This window comes from Eretmochelys imbricata, chromosome 18 (assembly GCF_965152235.1).
Source record: "Eretmochelys imbricata isolate rEreImb1 chromosome 18, rEreImb1.hap1, whole genome shotgun sequence".
Classification (NCBI taxonomy): Eukaryota; Metazoa; Chordata; order Testudines; family Cheloniidae; genus Eretmochelys; species Eretmochelys imbricata.
In genome coordinates this window covers 11,185,528-11,207,217 of record NC_135589.1, presented here as the reverse complement: position 1 = coordinate 11,207,217, position 21,690 = coordinate 11,185,528, and the positions used below count along the sequence as shown (strand labels likewise).

At 40.1% G+C, this 21,690-nt stretch overlaps 1 protein-coding gene across 5 annotated transcripts in view; it reads left to right on the top strand.

Moving 5' to 3' along the window:
• Positions 1-21,690, top strand: part of VPS13D (vacuolar protein sorting 13 homolog D) — a 189,126-nt gene that overhangs the window by 63,022 nt on the left and 104,414 nt on the right. For all 5 annotated transcript variants that reach the window (XR_013348386.1, XM_077837552.1, XM_077837556.1 and 2 more), the window contains 8 exons: positions 4,030-4,135; positions 4,660-4,812; positions 5,483-5,618; positions 6,728-6,775; positions 12,206-12,356; positions 14,102-14,312; positions 16,011-16,258; positions 21,079-21,270. Coding sequence is in view for 4 of the 5 variants with exons in the window: in XM_077837552.1 (XP_077693678.1) it covers positions 4,030-4,135; positions 4,660-4,812; positions 5,483-5,618; positions 6,728-6,775; positions 12,206-12,356; positions 14,102-14,312; positions 16,011-16,258; positions 21,079-21,270 (1,245 nt within the window). In the remaining variant the exon portion in view is untranslated. The remainder of the gene's footprint in view (positions 1-4,029; positions 4,136-4,659; positions 4,813-5,482; positions 5,619-6,727; positions 6,776-12,205; positions 12,357-14,101; positions 14,313-16,010; positions 16,259-21,078; positions 21,271-21,690) is intronic.

The following is a 21,690-nucleotide window of genomic DNA, read 5'->3' as shown; positions in this document are numbered from 1 at the left end:
CTCTCCTCCTGATGCGCAAAGTTACTCTGTTCGTTTGGTTTTTACAGCTAAAAAAGAGAGAACAGGGAAATAAGAAGAAACAACAAAAAGCATCAATTTTTGTATTTTTTTGGCTCCTCTTCCATAGGATTCTGAGATTCTTTCAGGAGTCAATTTTAAAAAGAAAAACGCTGGTCTGTCCCACTCTCACTGGGCTGCAGTAATTCACCTATGAGCAGGGCTTTGGAGCTGTGCTCCAGCTCTGGTCCAGCTCCAGGCAAAAACCTGCAGCTCCACCGCTCCGGAGCGGCTCTGCTCCAAAGCCCTGCCTATGAGGTATTTTTTGCCAAGAATACAGAAGATAAGTTTCCCCTCCTCAGTGAACAGATGATAAAGTTTCAGGAAGTTCTGAAATCCTTGGACAATGTCAGTTCTCTGAGTTGCAAGGCAAATGGTTAGTTTGGCAATCCAAATGCCACTTGATTGCTGCACAGTCAGCTCCTGCAGAAACATGACTTTTCAAAACAATACCTCTCCTGGTATAATAAAGGAAATACATGCCTCTTTTGATTTACTGATGTTTTTTTCTTGGTATTGTAGCAAATTTAATCCTGAGACTTTTTCTGTATCAGTGTCAGCTTTCACAGTGAAACTGTAATAGCAATGGTCTTCCTAGCATGAAGAGCCAATTAATTTAATATTCCAGCAGGGTTTACAGTGTTGTTACACTAACTGTAATTTGGCCTGACTGTATTAGTTTTACTTAACAATATGCATTGAACATGAATAATAAAATATCCCCATCAAAGAGCAAATATGATCCTCATAATCTGTTTTTTGGGTTTTTAAAGCAGTTGAGAAATAAACATTGAAGCGTTCCCTGATTTAACTCCATGTCTCTCACATCAACCAGGAGATATTAAGGTTAACCAGTTTAACAACTGAATTTCTGAATGAAACTCTATTAAACCTGGCTAAACATTTTGCTTTGAATGTTCATCTTAATTCTAAGAGAGCATTGCATGTGGGAGTTCTTGACTTGTCCTTCTCCCCTATGTGGTGTTTGGAACTTTTTTCCAGAAGAAGTAGAAATTCTCAAATTCTAGTTAAGCACTAGAAAATGGATAGTGCGCATTTACTGATTGCATGATGCCAACAGTCTGTGTAACTTTCCTTATTCTTGTATGCATACTAGAGAAGCATCTGCCTGTATATCTGCATTTTTCCTTACCTGCTAACTTTGTCTTTCCTGTCTGCCAGGCCTTCCCCTTGTCTACCTTAGAACTAGGAGTACAGCCAGTCTGACTAATCTAGAACATCAGATCTATACTAGAGGTACTGTACTTCAGAGAGAGAGAGATGCTTTGCTTTTTCAAAGAAATGTCTTGTACAACAAATACTGCACTGTATAAGTGACCTGCCTATAAATCAAGCCTCTAATTCCCCTATATATAGAAGCTAACATGCCATACATATGAGTTGTTCATTCCTGTCGTGCACCCTGTCTACCCCAGTATTTCCCATTTCTTATATTTCTGGATCTGTCAGCAGGGAAGGAAGTGGAGCAGCTAGTCCTATCTAGGAAAGCTATCTCCTCGAGGGAATGAAAGCGGAATCATATCCTGCTCTGAGTCGATTTCGTAGGCAATAGGGTTGAAGTTTGGTAGAAATTCCTCAGTGTATAGATAAAGTGCTGTAAATACTTAAATGCCAAGATCTAATACACTGATTACAGCAGGAGTATTCAACAGATTATTAAAAATTGGATGATTTGAAAAGCATATTTATCTGTTTTCAATGAACATCAGAAAGTAAAACATTTTTAATAAATGAAATATTAATTTTTGTGCTATATGTTTAACTTCTACTGTCTTTTTGACAAAGTTTTCCTATTTAAAATAACAGGTTATTTTCAATTTGAGTCATTATGGAAAAGTAAATAAGTTTGAGTACGTCATTTCCTGTGTAAAAAGGTTAACAAATGGTTGGGGAAAAAGCCTGAAATAATACTACATTTGAAGTCTCTTTATATCGCACTTCATAAATGTTTTACTTTTGGTGCACAGATAATTCATAGAATCAAAAACAAGCTTAAAATATAAGAGCTATATGGGGATTTAATTTTTTGAGAAGTCGGGTAGTTTGCTTATACCCTTTAATGAGTTTTTGTACTAAAATGATATGCACACAGATACAATCAGTATATTGTATACTGTATATTGTATGGCTGGTTTTGTTCAATGTCTTCATTAATGATCTGGAGGATGGTGTGGATTGCACCCTCAGCAAGTTTGCAGATGACACTAAACTGGGAGGAGAGGTGGATACGCTGGAGGGTAGGGATAGGATACAGAGGGCCCTAGACAAATTGGAGGATTGGGCCAAAAGAAATCTGATGAGGTTCAACAAGGACAAGTGCAGAGTCCTGCACTTAGACGGAAGAATCCCATGCACCGCTACAGACTAGGGACCGAATGGCTATGCAGCAGTTCTGCAGAGAAGGACCTAGGGGTTGCAGTGGACGAGAAGCTGGATATGAGTCAACAATGTGCTCTTGTTGCCAAGAAGGCCAATGGCATTTTGGGCTGTATAAGTAGGGGCATTGCCAGCAGATCAAGGGACGTGATCGTTCCCCCCATTCGACATTGGTGAGGCCTCATCTGGAGTACTGTGTCTAGTTTTGGGCCCCACACTACAAGAAGGATGTGGAAAAATTGGAAAGAGTCCAGCGGAGGGCAACAAAAATTATTAGGGGACTGGAACACATGACTTATGAGGAGAGGCTGAGGAAACTGGGATTGTTTAGTCTGCAGAAGAGAAGAATGGGGGGGGATTTGATAGCTGCTTTCACTACCTGAAAGGGGGTTCCAAAGAGGATGACTCTAGACTGTTCTCAGTGGTAGCAGATGACAGAACGAGGAGTAATGGTCTCAAGTTGCAGTGCGGGAGGTTTTGGTTGGATATAGGAAAAACTTTTTCACCAGGAGGGTGGTGAAACACTGGAATGCGTTGCCTAGGGAGGTGGTGGAATCTCCTTCCTTAGATATTTTTAAGGTCAGGCTTGACAAAGCCCTGGCTGGGATGATTTTTGTCAGTCAGAACCAATATCCTGTTATGACAATAGCCTTAACTGACAGAATGCAATGTAATAGAAAATAGCAGGGTAGAATCTGCTCTTGTTAATAAAACATTCATAACATACACACTCTTTATTACATGAAAAAGGTCAAATATGATAGATGAAGTTCATTATTTAATGTTTTTGTAGCCTTCAGTTCTACATTTTAACAGTTCCTTTTTTTTTCTTTGGACACATTCAGGTTGAGTTTGTATTTGTTGACTTTATGATCTAAAATGACCTTAAGTTGTGCAGACAACATATTTCTGTCTTGCTGTCATTGTTAATGATTAAAAAATAACTTTTAAGAGGGTACTGGATGGCTCAGTGGTCTGTAGTGAGTAATGCAGAGCTTTTCTTCTTTAGTTGATGGCTTAAATCCAACCCAGGTTAGTAGTAACTGTATGTGGTTACCATCTCATGAGTGTTTGGCCATATATGAAATGTGTTGGTGATCTCAGTCCAGTTCCTAGTTGGTCAGCTGTCAACATAATAATCACCGCCACTGTGGAGATACTTGTTTGACAGTTGTGGTAGAGGCACCAAAAGAATGAATGAATGTGGTGAATGAACTGACTTTTGATTCCTAAAGGGAGAGCCTCTGATATGGGGTTGGTGCAGATTGGTGAGACCGTGTGGGGAAAGCTTCCTTTGCTCACTGTATACCTGTGCTGTGAATATAGGACTTCAGTTTCCAGTGCTGACAGTTTGACACAAGGGGGTGGAGGGGTGGGTGTGGGGGTGTGTGTAAAAATGCTTTTATATCTCTCTTATGCTATATATTTCTATTTTTTTTTCTTTTTCACTTTGTGCCAGGGTTGGTTCTCTAGACTTTGATTTATTATAACTGTGGCATCTCCACCAAGTTGTGTCAGTACCTAACATGTTTCTGTGAGATACATTTAATAAAGCCCTCTTTTATTCTTTTATAGCTGAAATGAAGACCCCAAAACGCAGACAGCCCTTTGTACCATTTGCGTTGCGGAATCACACCGGATGCACTCTATGGTTTGCTACCCTAACTACTACCCCTACCCGGTAAAGAACTGTTAGAGTGTCATTCTAATAATATTTGTCATGCCTTTCTGTGATGCAGGTGCTGTGGGAAAGTAGATTTGTTTTCTATTGATGTATCTTGCCCTTCCTGGCAACTATTTTTTTTTTAATTCAAAATTTTTTAAAATAAAGCCAAGAGGAAACATAGTGACATTTGCAATAAATTTTTTTTAAAAAAAAAAACTTTCATTCATATTGGATCTAAATTTTTTAACAAAAGCTAAAATCTCTAATCCTGATGACCCTTTAATCACTTTGAAGCATTCTCAAGGTTGCCAGTACAATGTTTGATTTTCTTTTTAAACCTTTTAAAGACCATCTCCATGAGACAATTCTTTTTATTTATTTATTTATTTTTTTGGCAGAGCCCTTAGTTTTCTCTCATAAGACAGGTTTTACCATATTGTGATGCTAAGTTGCCTTTTTGTTGAGGAATATGTACAAATTAAGAACAACAACTTAACTTATACCATAGAAGTCTTAGTCTGGTGTGATTCTGATTACAGTGCAGCGCTATCTCATAGTGGGAGTCCGGGTGTTGTTCCTGAGGAAAATGGAACATTTCTTGATGATGCACCCAATGTCAGTGAGTGGCGAGAAGTTCTCACTAGTGAGGAGATTCCATTCGAATTTGAAGCCAGAGGGAAACTAAGACACAGGTGAAGGAGAAAACCATCAGTTTTCCTTTGGAATTTATTCACACATTTATATACACATTCATGGGAACATACTTTTTGGAATGCTGTCCAGTAGACTTTTTTTTTTTTTTTTTAAATATTTGGACATTTTTTAACCTTTCCTTGGTTTTTACATACTTGAAAATATATATCATCTGTGGCTAAATTCTGCCATTAGACAAGAGTGGATGTCAATGGGAGTTGTGTATGAATGGTTTTTCTCATTTTAATTTTGTAAAAGTGGAGTTTCCTGAATTTCTAGAGAAATTTGTGAGGAAAAAAATTGTCAGTTTGCTTGACTGAGTGTCTGTGCACTCTGAAGAATATATGTTGGTTAGCAGTTGAATTTAAAATCAGAGGATACTAACAAATATTTAACAAGTTTATTTTTTGTTTTGCATGTACTGCATATGGGCTATAGTTTTATTTGTGTAGTTTGTATCAGCTGACATTGGATAATTGGCTCTTAAATTAAAAGCACATTTTTAAATCCTTGGAATAGAAAACTGTCTTTTTACATTTGAATAGTCAAGAATTAATCTTCTCTTAAAACAACAGATAAATCCAAACATATATTGGTTCTAATTATTGTCTTGGCTTTCCTTTGTGAGATGATGCCTTAATGATAATTTGACTTTAACTGAACTGACAGGCACACACATGATCTAAGAATTCATCAGCTGCAAGTGAGAGTAAGTGGATGGGAACAAGTCAGTCCAGTGTCAGTAGACAAAGTTGGAACCTTTTTCCGATATGCAGCACCTGACAAGAACACATCATCTTCTACTGTAAGTTCTGATTCTGAGTATATTTCAATTATATCTTTTCACAGAGTTTACTTGGGTAGTCTTTTCTTCAGAATTTTATTTCTAAAGCAGTGACTGTTCACTGATACAACCTTCTTTCTCTTCAGTCAGCTCAAAATGAGTCTTTAGTGATCTTGTGTCAGTTACCAGCTGACAGTATTACACATTGCAAAAATAACATACATTCTGTAGTCTTCAAAGTTAGTCTGTGCTCAACAGAGAATCGGAGCTTAGAATGACAGAAATAATTGCATTAGTAAAGGTGTCACGGATCCATTGATTAAAATTCTGCATCCCACCAACATTGTTTCTATGTCCTAGTCCTCTATTTCAGGCTTATTAGGTCTGCCTTCCGTGGTTAATTAATTGAAAATAAACTATATTGACAGTTTTGTATAATTCTGGGGTGGTGGTGCTTTGCAAAAATCTGTTTCGTGAATGAAAAAATTTAATTGGGCCAGCCCACAGGCTTGCATTCATGGTGGGGCCTAATGACAAAGCAAGCCTCTAGGCGTAAGGAGTAGATAATGAAACTGAAGGTCTCCAGGCTGCAAGTTGCAGCACCCCTAGGGAAATTAAAAGTTGTTGGTCTCTTGGCGTTAGGCAGGACTTGGCTCTAAATTTACAAAATTATTCAAAGGGCAAATCACTATTCAGCAGGGGTTTTGGGGGTGGAGGAACGTTAAATATTTTCAGTAGTCCTGACAGTTGCATATTATAGCAAGCATAGTATCTCAATTTCCTTGCCATATATATTTTAAGATCTATTTTTGCTTATGTCAGGAAGATGATATGGTTCCCTACTCTGTGGTAGAAATTACTCTGCATATATCTCTAATACTGACACATTTTCCAGTAACTCCCCTTTCTTCTTTGTTACAAAATGACAGAACTACAAACTACAGGAAACAATCACATTTTACTTTTTGGAACTAATCTTCCTGACCCCTCTCCAGAGCCATGGAGAGCATCAGGAAGACTATTGACTATAGTTTAGCTTTGCTTCTCACAAAGCAATGAGGTACTTTAGAAGGGACATTAGCAGTTTACAATGTGCTCTGATTGGTAAATTTTACTTTATTCTTGTCTAGGTTGGTAGCCCTATCAGCAGAACAAATATAATACATCCCCACGTCTATGTGAGTACATTTTTTCATTGTTCCTTTAGACCTGTGTTAAAGTAGAATAATTCTATGAATGGAGTGATTATTATTCTCTCTTTACAAACAGTTTGACAGACTTGGTACAAATTGTACCCATGCAATGATGATTATCTGATTATGGAAGTCACAGTGTTACTCCTGAGGGAATTCCAAAAAAAAAAAAAAATTCTGCGCACAATATTTTAAAATTGTGCACATTTTATTTGTCAGTAAATAAATGTGGAGGCCCAGCATGGCAATGGGGAGCAAAGGCCACTGGCTGCATGGAGGTGGGAGATCACCCTGCAGCCCACCGTCCCACCCCCATTCTTCCCCGGGGACAGGGATTTGTGGTGAGGCTGCACCCAACCCTGACACAGCGCAAGGGCCGAGCTTGCCCCAGAAACACCCGGGGCCTTGCCCCTCTGAACCAGATGTGGGCAGGTAGGCTCAGACCAGCAGGATCCAAGTATGGAGGGACTTAGTGTGGGGGGATCCAAGTGTGGGATGAGAGGGTTCTGTGTAGGGCAGTTTGGGTGCAGGGTACTCAGTGAGGGGTCCAGATGCAGGGGGATCTGGATGCATAAATGCTCGTTTCGGGGGGAGGTTCTGGGTGCAGTGGAAATGGGACTCGGGTGGGGGGGGCAGGTGAAGTTGGTTAGGACTTGGGGGGGGTGTCATCTGGGTGTGGAAGGATGGGGATCAGCAGGGGGGTCTGAGAGTGAAGGGCTCAGCGTGGGGTTCAGGTGCTGGGGGAGTGGGGCTTGGTAGGTTAGGGGTATGGGTGCAGCTGATTTGAATGTCAGTGGGATGAGGGTCTGGGTGCGGGGTGGGCTGATCAGGGTAGGGGTTCAATGTGTCTGCTTAACAGGGGTACCCCAGCTGCAACTATTGTTGAGGGGATGCTGCATGTAAGGATCCTGCTTCCCCCCACCCCCACATTCCCCTACCCTTCTCTTCCCCTGTCCCATCACTCCCACATCCCCTTGTCCAATCCCATCCCCTTTCCCTTCCCCACTGCCTCTTCCCGCACTCCACCCTGTTAGCTCTGGCACTCACCATTGTACAGAAAACAGGATGGCTCCCAGCACACACAAAAGGGGAGGAAAACCGGCACTAGGACCCAGGAGGCAGTGTCCAGCTGCAGAGTCAGCTAGCCTGAGCAGCACCCTCCCTCACCCGGGCTGCTCTGGCACATGACCACTCTTGCGGCTTCCTTTGCTTCCCCATCATTTTCTTCAGAGAAGCAAAGATGTCTCGGGGGAACATGAATTCTGTGCGCATGCAGTGACACAGAATTCCCCCAGGAGTACAATGTATTTGATATCTGATTCAATCACTCAATTTCCTTGAACCTATTGTATGGTTGCTTCCATTATTTCCTTTGCAAGGAAAGTTGTTGGTTTTTTCCATTCTGCCTCAAAAATAAGAGATCACCAAGGAATAACAACTTATTTCCTCCTTGCAGGACACCTTTCATAACACCAATGACCCTTACTCTTCTCTGTGACTTACCTCATTTCAAACTAATTTTGCAAGAGCACTAAACGTTGCTATTTCTCTGTCATCTCATCCAACGCTGGGTGGAACTAATCTGTTTGCACACTAGATTATTTATAAATAATTCTATTTCTGAAGGATTAGGGGTTCTGCACAGCAATAATAGTTATCTCGTAATAATTCAGGAGACCAAACAAAGCTGTTCATCGTTCTTCAACATTCAAATGGAGAGTCACCAACATCAGCTCTCCCACATTCCACAAGTGTGTATAGCTGTTTGTATAACTTTAACTTACATCCTTTTTCATGTTGGCAGAGTCCACTAAGTTAGTAAAATAGCATTTTTGTGGGTTAGGGAGCATCTTGAACATCACTTCAGTATTTCAAACAGGTCTCAAGAAACCCAGGCAATATACGCCTTTGTGTATATGTGAAATGAGTCCAGACTTCGTTTGGCGCTCTTGTCTAGGTTTTCCCCTTCTTTGATTCCGGTTTTGTATCCTGTTGATCCTGTTCCTTTCAGCCTTCTTCCTCTTTCACTTTCCTTTTTGACCCAGAAATATTCTCCTTTCTTTCAATGCAGATATCCCTGTGTCCTCTTGTTTGCTGCTTTGTTCTGACTATGCTCAATGCTACCTCATCCTCCAGATGTTATTTCTTAAGGGTGTGCACTTTAATAGGGAGACACCATAGATCTCACTCTCTGCTGCCTTGGGTCATCAGTTACACATTTATGAGGTGAATATAAAATCCTACCAAATCAGAATGTTAACACTTAATACCACTGGTCATTCTATCCCAGATGTAAATAATTACATAAGGTGCAAGGGTTTTGGAGAATAAGACCACAGTAGTTTGCAGGATGACTGAGCAGTTGTTAAATGTTACTGTCCAGAACTGTAACTAGTTCGCTCTGGCACTGACTTTGTTAAATATGGAAGAGGATCTGCAGACTTTTAGAGCAGCTAAGAGGAAAAAAGAATAATGGGCGCATCTGGTAGAGTTTTCTTGGAATAGATTCATAGGCATTGATATGGTACCTGCAAAGGTAGAAGGGATGGGTAAGTGGGTAGTTTATTTAAATTTCTGAATGTTTTAATGTGAATCTTTTTGAGAACTGACCACTCATAGAGTTTAAGGTCAGAAGGGACCATCATGATCATCTAGTCTGGCCTTCTGCACATGGCAGGCCACAGAATCTCACTTACTCACTCGTTTAATAGACCCCTAACGTCTGGCTATGTTACTGAAGTCCTCAAATCATGATTTAAAGACTTCATGTTACAGAGAATCCACAGTTTACACTAGTTTAAACTTGCAAGTGACCTGGGCCACATGCGGCAGAGGAAGGCGAAAACTTCCCAGGGTCTCTGACAATCTGACCTGGGAGAAAATTCCTTCCCAACCCCAAATATGGCAATCAGTTAGACCCTGAGCAGGTGTGCAAGACTCACCAGCTAGACACATGGGAAAGAATTCTCTGTAGTAACTCTGAGCCCGCCCCATCTAGTGTCCCATCATCAGCCATTGAAGACGGTTGCAGCTACTAGTCGTAGATCAGCTACATGCCATTGTACGCAGTCTCATATCATCCCCTCCATAAACTTATCAAGCTCAGTCTTAAAGCCAGGCTTTTTGCCCCACCGCTCCCCTTGGAAGGCTGGTCCAGAACTGCCACTAATCACGAAAAGGCTTTAGGAACCATTGCAGTTTGTTGTCTCAGCTCTGTTCTCATCTACTTTGACACTCTAATCTGCACCAAACTAAAAAAGGAAAATCTTTTACAAGCTGGCACTGCTCGACATGTTTGCCCCTATGCAAAGGAAGCATAAGAAGAAAAGGCTGCTTGCTATATAGGACACGTTACTCTTTCTCTAACTCTGACCTATTTATTTATTTATTTTATTTATTTTTCTACTGTGGTAGCACCTAAACTTTGGATTGTTCTAGGTACTGCGCACACATAACAAAAAGGTCCCTAACCCACCAAGCTTACTGTCTCAGTAGGACACTGATTCTGGGCACATCTTCACACCATAAAACTCTTTAAAAACTGATATATGTAGTGCTCACAATTAAGTATGCGGGAAGACTGAGGCATAAGCAAACTGAATGGAAATTCCAGTTGATACATTTACCTTAATAGAAAATCCAAAGCCCATTGAAATTAGTGGAAATTCTCTTTTGCTTTACAATGAGTTTTGGAGCGTGTCTTTAATTCCTTTGAGGATTGTATCCTGTGGGGCTTAAAATATGGCATTTTAGGAAAGGAAGAGTAAGGCTTCTCCTATACTGCATAAACCTTTGATTTAAATATTGCAAGAAGTATTCAGTATTGTAGTAATATGAGCTACCTGCAATAGAAGGGAACATTGGTAAAAAACCCACACTGGCCAGATTATCAAAAATCAATCTGCACAAGTAGCAGAATGACAAACTCTATTTTTGATAGAAGAGTACCGTCTCCTCAAACACTATCATTGAATGACTCTTGGACAGAGTCACTAATTCCAGGAAAAAGAAGTGTTATTTTCTCCCTGCCAGAATTTTTGTTTATTATGGAATCAATTTTAAAACAACAATCCTAAATGGTGAAGCTAAGATATCTTGGCACTGCTGCTCATCTCCTGCTGCTGTTGTCATCCGCAACGCTGGGAGCACAAGGTTAAATGCAGAACTATTTATCTTCCACCTTAACTGAGTTCAGAGTTCACCAGAAATATTTAATAGCAAAACTTAAAGAAATAAATAAAAATACTATAACATGATAGCAAGATTATATTAGTTAATACTTCTTTTCAAAATCTTTAGAATTCTTCTTTAAGGACATAATATTTTGAAATAGAAAATCTCAAGTAAATTGCTAACTCCATAACTAAGGTTAGTATTGTGAGTTGCTTTCCTTGGATGGTGAGTTTAGTTGAGGTGTCTAGTTTTATTTAAAATCTTGTGAACTTTGTACCCGGAACTGGGGCTGTGTTTAAAAAAACAAAATACTTCTGTGTTTTTCCTTATGATCTTAGACTTGCTGAATGTGCTGCTGGCAAGTTTCAGCAAAACTATGTACATTTCATTGTGTTATATTTGTTTTTTCTACGTTGTTTTAATAAAGTTTTTGGCAGTTCAAAATCCTGGACTGACTGTCCGTTCTTTCTCAAATACAAGAACATTGTCAGCATGTTCTGGGCACAGTCTCTTAAAATAATAGTTACTGTAGCAATTTTTCTTTGGGTCCATATACAGTATGGATTTTTTATGTTTCTGTAGTGTGAAGGGAAAAATGAATTGTTTTAAAGTTTATAATGTCACTAAGGATTTTGTGATAATGCATTGTGTGTGTGTATGTATGTATGTATGTGTTAATATTTGTTAATCTAGCTATCTGAGGATATTTTTCTGACTGTGTACGCAGAAGGGCAGTGACTGTGAAAGGAGTGGGAAGCACTGAGGAAAATGAGAATGAACAGAACCTTGATTTATCGCAGGCTGTTTTTGAAATTTTTTGAAACCATGAAACATACTAATAAAAATCTTTAGCATAAACAATGCTCTTAACGTTCTAGCTCAGGAATGCCCAGGATGCAGCCATTTTCCTGTTTGCTACCATATATAGGGAGCTGCAGTTCATAAAGAGCAATGATTATAGCAGGCCAAATCTGCTCTTCCTTTCTAGTGGGTTCCTTGTGTTTTTATTTTCATTCCTTTTTCCCTGTAGGTTGAGAAGCCCAAATAATGAGCTCATGTTTATCAAACATGATATAAGCACAAGGCAAAATTATGGGTATTTTAAAAAATATATGAAATGTGTAAATTAGGTGTGGCCCTTGGGTTACTGGCAAGCTGCAGTTACTGCAAAGTTTGGGCATTCCTTTGCTATTTATCATCATTGCATTTTCTGATACCTAAACTTTTAAAATGGCTTTGCAGTTTTCTTCATTGCCTCCAGTTCGTGTGGTATTTGAAGTTACCATGGAAGGTAGCGCTCGGAAGGTGATTACTGTGCGCTCTGCGTTGATTGTGAAAAACAGGCTGGAAACACCAATGGAATTAAGGCTGGATAGCCCTTCCGCTCCTGACAGTAAGTCTCAGAATGCTATCGCTACGCTGCCCTGCTACATATCAGTGAGAAAAACCTTATCCGGCAGAACGATTTATGATGGCCCCAGTTTTTGGTTGTTGCAAAATTTTTCTTGTCCTATTCTCCAGTAAAAATGAATGTCTAGAAGATGCCATCAAAAGATTCAAAGTATAAAAGCAAGTAAGATTTCCCAAAAAATCTTATGTAGAGATTTTTCCTGTGGATAAAGTACGAAATCTCAAGCCACAACAAGAATTTTGTGTTAGGCTATTGTCAAGTTTAGTGTGACATTCCTGTCCCCAGCTTCTTTCAAAGCAGAAGAAAGGAATGCTTAAAGTATTGTGCTTTGTTTACTTATCTTCAGTTTAGAAGAGTGAGACTTCTTTTATTTCTTTGCCTTAAGTCAAAATTACATAAGCTTGTTTTCTACAATAGATTCTTTATCCAACGTCTAGGATTTTCATCGTCTTACAAACAGCTTGCGAGTTCTATTAACAAGTGCATTTGAAAGACTTTACAGTATATTTGTGTCATATGAGACAGGGCTTGCTTCTTTTTCTTTAACTGCCGCTATGTGACAGTCACCTTTCACCTGAGCAAGGAAAACGCTAGTACTGGCAAAGAAGTGAATTCTGTACTTGGGAGTATTTCATTGCAGATCTGATGCACTGGGATATAGTGGTCTCGCACCCACACTCTTGAACAGTTTTTAACCCAAATTATCTTTTTGCATCCACCACAATGGCAGAAGAACTGATTACCCCAATGAAGTTTGATTCCTGGAACTGAAGTTCTGAAAAACACCTGAATTTGTTTTTTCTTGGAGGGGGTGAGGGGACTGAGGAGAAGAGCGGCAGTGGGAGGATGGGGGAACCTTACAGATTTCAATGCTACTTGCGTTGACAAAAAATAGCCCTAACTAGGGGGGAAATGGTCAACAAGCTAAACTGAAGGAACCAAAGGGAGTTTCAATTTGCTGCTTAGGTGAATTGGAGGAGATGAGGATGAAAGAGGGCCACATCTCCTTATGAGTCTATGTCTAGAACATGCCACAGATGAGATGAAGTCCTTGTGTCCTCCAACAGTCAGAATTTGGCAGAGGGTTTTGGTCTTTGGCGTTGTGTGCAGACGTAATTCAAGAGTGTGGATCTATTTTGACAGTTTACTTGAACTCTAGTAATAGAGTGCTGGAAATGGCCTAACCTGAAGATTACTTTAGATAAGCTATTACCAGCAGGACAGTGGGGTGGGAGGAGGTATTGTTTCATATTCTCTGTGTATATATAAAGTCTGCTGCAGTTTCCACGGTATGCATCTGATGAAGTGAGCTGTAGCTCACGAAAGCTCATGCTCAAATAAATTGGTTAGTCTCTAAGGTGCCACAAGTACTCCTTTTCTTTTTAGTAATAGATGAGTAACTTTCCTTTCCACACCCACTTAAAATGGTACTTTTAACTAAGGCAACCAGAGAAACAAAGTTAGAACTCCAGATAATTTTTTTTTAATCCATTCCCAATTTGTCTGGAATCAGCCCTCTGGTTCTATAAGCAGCACTTTCTTGACTCACTATTAGGGGCACTTTAAACAACAGCTTGGCATTTGGACCGGATGAACTACATCTAATGGGAAATGTACTGCTTCTTTCATTAAATGTGTTGTCCAGAGTTTATAACTGAAGAAATTATTTATAGTTTGACCAAAGGATGCAACCTGAAGCATGTGTTTTCTTTGTGATTTGGTTGCAGAACCGGTAGTGCTTCCAGCAGTAATGCCAGGGGATTCCTTTGCTATTCCATTACACCTTACATCTTGGCGATTGCAGGCCAGGCCAAAAGGAATGGGAGTCTTTTTCTGTAAGACTCCCATTCATTGGACTAATGTGCAGAAGGCAGCAGAGGTATGTAGCAGCAAACGAGAGTGCCATTCGATGGAGTCTGAAAACAGCCGATTTTTCAGGTAATTAAGACTTTATAAGGCTAAATATTTTGCTATAACTTACCAGTTATTGATAGGTGAATTAATGTGAAAGTAAGTAGTGCTAGAAAAAGCTAAAGTGGAATGGGAAAGAGATTGTTCTGAGATAAAACCTTTGTAGTGTTGTTTTTGTTTGACACCTTATGTATAATACGAGATGTTTAAGTGTGACTATACTGTAATTTATACAAGGAAGATTAGATGGGATATAAGGTCATATCCATCAGGGTATTTAAAAATAGAAAATAGACCCTGCCATCATGGCTAGATGGAAGAGCGTCCCAATCCCATAAGCTGTGGCTGGATGTAAAAGGATAGGGAACCACAAATCACTCTCCCAATTTCCTTTGATAAACAGCCACTACAGGAGCAGGAAGCAAAAATTAACATTAGTTTGTCTGTGACACTTTCTTCTTTGCTGACATCGGAAGGGTACAGAATCTTCTTAGGAACCAGAAAACAGTAAAGCATTAGAGGCTTTTTAAAGTTTCTGTCATACGACCAAAATGGTTCTTATACCAGTTCTTGACCTATATAGCAAAAGTGTAAAATTACAAAACAACCACTCTATTAACCTTTAATGTAATAAAATCAAATAATAGAAATTAGAGATGGGAATTAGGTTACCTAGTCTGTCCTTCTGCCAGTGCAGGATTGTTACTTATGGTCCAAGTGCGTTGTCCAAAACATTAAGCTCTCTGTTTTAATTCCCATAATGTCAACACGTAATGAACACTGCATGGTATCTCATAATTCCTTAGTTTGATACAGATAGGGATGCCATCAACTTGTTTGGCCTTTCCCAGACCTAAAGAAGAGCTCTGTGTGGCTCAAAAGCTTCTCTCATCATCAGAAGTTGGTCCACTAAAAGATATTACATCACCCACCTTGTCTCTTGAGGCTTTATATATGACATTCCTAAAAAATAGTTGAGGGAAATGACCTTTGCTTAGTGAATAGTTATCATTTCATAAAGCTAGTGGTTTATAGTTCAGATTTTTTAAAAATATATACTGTTTTGAGGTCATTACTGTAGGATGCTAAACAATTTTTATAAGATGTGAGTACCTCTCCAAAGAACATGTTACCTGAAGAAGTGGTGTTGTTTTACTTCCTCATTTGATTGTCTAATTTAAATCCCAAAAGACAGTTAGAGCAGGGGGGACAAGAAAAACAAAAATACAGTTGCATTATACAGAGTAATTTTAATTTATTTTGGCAAGTATAATTTAGTTTTAAATAATCAATACTTCATAGCGTACCAGTAAATTTACTGTAATATATTTTGTAAAAGTAAAAGTTTAGTAGTTTAGAGACCACTTTGCTATTAAGTATGTGTTGAGAAGTGTAATGGGATTTTTTTGTGAGGATAATCATTTTGTAGATTAAGGAAGATTCTACTATAATTATGTGTGGTAGTTCACAGATTTGTTATGAGGTGTAATTGTTTGTAAACTGTTTTGAGAGTATCAGATGAGTCAATATAAGTGCAAAATATTTGGAATATTTTACAGTCAAGTTTAAAATGTTTATTATGGAGAGTTAATTCTAAATGCTGTACGGGTTTTGAATCGTGTAAATTGCACTGTGGCATGAGATTCAAGTGCTAACGAAGCCAAAGTACAGCTATTCCATTCAGTCCATTGCTCTTTTTTCACATGCATCTGTCTTTCTTCATAGGTTTTGTGTGGCTATAAAGAAAGAGAATTATCCAGATTACATGCCCTCAAACATATTTTCTGACAGTGCTAAACAGATTTTCAGACAGCCTGGGCATGCCATTTATCTCCTGCCAACTGTGGGAATCTGTAACTTGCTACCTTGTGAACTCGAATTTTATGTTAAAGGGATGCCGATTAACGGGACACTAAAACCTGGCAAGGAGGCAGCGCTGCACACAGCGGATACATCTCAGAACATTGAGCTTGGTAAGGCATTATAGAGGTGATATTATTTGTGGCTACTAGAAGAGCAGCTCAGAATGACTGCATGTTCTGTTATACAAACAGCTATGGCACCAAAAAGAAAAATAAGCTTTTTAATACAATGTGATGTTTTCATTGGGTTGCAGCATTTATGAAATTGTTCATCTCTCTCTCTCTCTCTCTCACTCACACCCACCCACCCACCCCAATTAGAAAAAAAAATTAATAATCGGAACGTCTGATAGAAATCTGAGTTGCTCCCCTTTTCCCTCACCTCTTCCCCTTTTTGTTCCCCATACGCAGCGAAAATAATGCCAGAAAGGAGCCAAACAAGAGTCTCTAGTGGCTTGAGTTGGTGTAGTTTAATTTCTGTCAGAGATTCAAAATGGTATCTTGTCATGGACAAGTCTAGGTGTTATCAAGCACAGTGTAAAACATCTGTGGGCTTTCTTGTAGTCTCCATGCAACATCCTGGAGTGTTAGGATATGTCTACACAGCAGTTAGACACCCATGGCTGGCCTGTGCCAGCCAACTTGGGCTCAGGGTGCAGGGCTGTTTCATTGCTGTGTAGACTTACAGGATCGGGCTGGAGCCTGGGCTCTAGCACCCTGTGATGTGGGAGGGTCCCAGAGCCTGGGCTCCAGCCCAAGTCTGGAAGGCTGCACAGCAATGAAACAGCCCTGCAGCCCCAAGTCATAGAATCATAGAATATCAGGGTTGGAAGGGACCTCAGGAGGTCATCTAGTCCAACCCCCTGCTCCAAAGTAGGACCAAGTCAGCTGGCATGGGCCAGCCACTGGTGTCTAGTTGCTGTGTAGACACATCCTTAAAGGCTCTGTCAAATGAGTGGGTTATGTCAGTTTGTGGGCACTTGTCACCAGGAGGATTTGATAGGGTTTGAGTAGCTGGGATGATTAGTGTACCTGTCACTGGTAGGGGTTTGAAGACTTTCAGAGCATACAAAACTCAAAGGGGAGGCATTAGTAGAGAGTCATCTGGTCCCCACATTAGTCTTGCAAGGTGGAAGTAATTGTTTCGGGCCAACAAACTATGGAGGTCTTGGAGAAATACTGGTGGTAGGAGGAAACTGATGCTGATATTTTCAGAGGTGCAGTGTAGACTTCATTTGATGTATCTATAAGTTTATCTCTGATCTTGAGATACTACAGTTGAAAGAAATTGTCTCTTTAATGACAGGTTTCAGAGTAACAGCCGTGTTAGTCTGTATTCGCAAAAAGAAAAGGAGTACTTGTGGCACCTTAGAGACTAACCAATTTATTTGAGCATAAGCTTTCGTGAGCTACAGCTCACTTCATTGGATGCAGACTGTGGAAAGTGTAGAAGATCTTTTTATATACACACAAAGCATGAAAAAATACCTCCTCCCACCCCACTCTCCTGCTGCTAATAGCTTATCTAAAGTGATCACTCTCCTTACAATGTGTATGATAATCAAGATGGGCCATTTCCAGCACAAATCCAGGGTTTAACAAGAACGTCCGAGGGGGTGGGGGGGTAGGAAAATAACAAGGGGAAATAGTTTACCTTGCATAATGACTTAGCCACTCCCAGTCTCTATTCAAGCCTAAGTTAATTGTATCCAATTTGCAAATGAATTCCAATTCAGCAGTCTCTCGCTGGAGTCTGGATTTGAAGTTTTTTTTGTTGTAATATCGCAACTTTCATGTCTGTAATCGCGTGACCAGAGAGATTGAAGTGTTCTCCGACTGGTTTATGAATGTTATAATTCTTGACATCTGATTTGTGTCCATTTATTCTTTTACGTAGAGACTGTCCAGTTTGCCCAATGTACATGGCAGAGGGGCATTGCTGGCACATGATGGCATATATCACATTGGTGGATGTGCAGGTGAACTAGCCTCTGATAGTGTGGCTGATGTGATTAGGCCCTGTGATGGTGTCCCCTGAATAGATATGTGGGCACAGTTGGCAGTGGGCTTTGTTGCAAGGATAGGTTCCTGGGTTAGTGGTTCTGTTGTGTGGTATGTGGTTGCTGGTGAGTATTTGCTTCAGGTTGGGGGGCTGTCTGTAGGCAAGGACTGGCCTGTCTCCCAAGATTTGTGAGAGTGTTGGGTCATCCTTCAGGATAGGTTGTAGATCCTTAATAATGCGTTGGAGGGGTTTTAGTTGGGGGCTGAAGGTGACGGCTAGTGGCGTTCTGTTGTTTTCTTTGTTAGGCCTGTCCTGTAGTAGGTGACTTCTGGGAACTCTTCTGGCTCTATCAGTCTGTTTCTTCACTTCCGCAGGTGGGTATTGTAGTTGTAAGAATGCTTGATAGAGATCTTGTAGGTGTTTGTCTCTGTCTGAGGGGTTGGAGCAAATGCGGTTGTATCGCAGAGCTTGGCTGTGGACAATGGATCGTGTGGTCAGGGTGAAAGCTGGAGGCATGTAGGTAGGAATAACGGTCAATAGGTTTCCGGTATAGGGTGGTGTTTATGTGACCATCGTTTATTAGCACTGTAGTGTCCAGGAAGTGGATCTCTTGTGTGGACTGGACCAGGCTGAGGTTGATGGTGGGATGGAAATTGTTGAAATCATGGTGGAATTCCTCAAGGGCTTCTTTTCCATGGGTCCAGATGATGAAGATGTCATCAATATAGCGCAAGTAGAGTAGGGGCATTAGGGGACAAGAGCTGAGGAAGCGTTGTTCTAAATCAGCCATAAAAATGTTGTCATACTGTGGGGCCATGCGGGTACCCATAGCAGTGCTGCTGATTTGAAGGTATACATTCTTCCCAAATGTGAAATAATTATGCGTAAGGACAAAGTCACAAAGTTCAACCACCAGGTTAGCTGTGACATTATTGGGGATAGCGTTCTTGACGGCTTGTAGTCCATCTTTGTGTGGAATGTTGGTGTAGAGGGCTTCTACATCCATAGTGGCCAGGATGGTGTTATCGGGAAGATCACCGATGGATTGCAGTTTCCTCAGGAAGTCAGTGGTGTCTCGAAGGTAGCTGGGAGTGCTGGTAGCGTAGGGCCTGAGGAGGGAGTCTACATAGCCAGACAATCCTGCTGTCAGGGTGCCAATGCCTGAGATGATGGGGCGCCCAGGATTTCCAGGTTTATGGATCTTGGGTAGTAGATAGAATATCCCAGGTCAGGGTTCCAGGGCTGTGTCTGTGCGGATTTGATCTTGTGCTTTTTCAGGGAGTTTCTTGAGCAAATGCTGTAGTTTCTTTTGGTAACTCTCAGTGGGATCAGAGGGTAATGGCTTGTAGAAAGTGGTGTTGGAGAGCTGCCGAGGAGCCTCTTGTTCATATTCCGACCTATTCATGATGACAACAGCACCTCCTTTGTCAGCAGGAGAGTGAGTTTGGGTGTGGGGGTGAGAGAACCTGGATTTGTGCTGGAAATGGCCCAACTTGATTATCATACACATTGTAAGGAGAGTGATCACTTTAGATAAGCTATTACCAGCAGGAGAGTGGGGTGGGAGGAGGTATTTTTTCATGCTTTGTGTGTATATAAGACGATCTTCTACACTTTCCACAGTATGCATCCGATGAAGTGAGCTGTAGCTCATGAAAGCTTATGCTCAAATAAATTGGTTAGTCTTTAAGGTGCCACAAGTACTCCTTTTCTCTTTAATGAGAGTCAGTAGCTTCTCCTTGTCCAGTGTTTGCAGCAAAATATGATTGTCCTTCTCTACACTCAAGTTTTAACCTGTCTTATTGAACTCTAAACTGAAAAGAAAAATGCATCTCTCTTATTAGATATCCTATACAGAATTCAGTCAGGAAGGGGCCTGGTCATGGCTAACTGTGAAATGCTGTGAAAGACCAGAGACAGATGTAATGTGAAGTGCAATATGTACATACATATCCCAACCATTCTGTTTCTGATATTTGCAGTATTGGCAACCCTAAGCATTCAAAAATGATGAGCCAGGCCCACAAAATCAGGAAATTGGCTTTAAAATGATGTTTTTTTTAAAAAAAGTAATTATTTTGGGGTTCTTTTTCTTTACTTTCTGGTTTCTATGCCTTTATGGTACACTCGGGTCACATTTGTAAGACTTTTTTCAATAGAATCATCAGGTCTAGAAGCTTATTTCTCCCCCTTCCTCCCTTAATTAAAGCTGAGTGTCTCACAAAATCACTTCATTCCAGGAGCTGGGTCTTAAAGAAGAATACCTAATGTTGCAAAACTCGCAGTAAAATCGCAAGATGGTAACACTGTATTTGTAATATGTTAAATTTCCAAGTTAGGATAGTTTCAGATTTTGGTGTACTGAGAGGGCTTGGCTGTACAAAAACTTAGTTCGCAGCAAGCTGGGGTATATATCTGCCTCATGCTAGCCTGCTCCGCCTTAACTGTCTATGTGGACCTCACGGCTGTGCATTAAAAGGTTCAGTAGTGTGCTTTGATCAAAGTGCACTAGGGAATTCTCAGTGCTCAGCTGCAGTATCCACACAGATAGTTAATGCACATCAGGCTGGTATGAGGTAGTTCTTCTCTGAGTAGCGTCCGTGTGAGTGTTAGAAATACTGATATTGAAGGAAGATAGTGAGATATGACAGAATTATTTTTTTCAACACTGGCTGAGCTGTGAGAATATTCTCAACAGGTGAAATTTGCCCTTATGCAGAGGGCCTGCCCAAGGCATATATATCATTTTGAGATTTAGTTTGAAGACTGTGATGACAGTAGCTTCTTAGCTCATGTTCAAAAGTTAAACAGGTAGTTTTAAAAGGAAGTAAAATCATAGAAAGCTGTACGAAATATTCCAGGAAGACTTGACTCTTTCTCCGAACAGTCAGGAGAACATGGTTTTTTTTTGTGTGTGTTTGTTTGTTAGGCGTGTCATTGGAAAACTTTCCACTATGCAAGGAGCTGTTGATTCCTCCTGGGACACAAAACTATATGGTCCGAATGCGATTGTATGATGTCAACAAGCGACAACTAAACCTAACCATAAGGATTGTATGTCGAGCTGAAGGGTCTCTAAAAATATTCATTTCTGCGCCATATTGGCTGATTAACAAAACCGGTATGTTTAACTTAGCCTTTCATAACCGTTAATGACCGTCACTCACCTGGAAGTGAGGATGCCGTTTAGTATTGATTTGCTATGCAGCCATGCACAACTTTTGAGAATGGATTAAAGAAAATGAATTTGCAGAAAATAGGCTGTATCAAATAGCAAATATCCATTCTCATTGTGAAGGTATCTCATAAACCATGAAATGACTGAGTTGCTGCAATGAAGATTTTAAATCTTGGTAGTTTATGCATTTTTAAATGTAGTAAGGTGCCGAAGTTAGAGTCTTGGTTAGGCTCTGTGTACATCAAAATAAAATGTTAGAATTTGTTTTTCAAACACTGAAGAACCTTCATCAAGTCACAGAAGTCTAAAGCAATAATTGTATTGTGATAGTGCCATCTTGGCCAATATACAAAGGTATAAAGC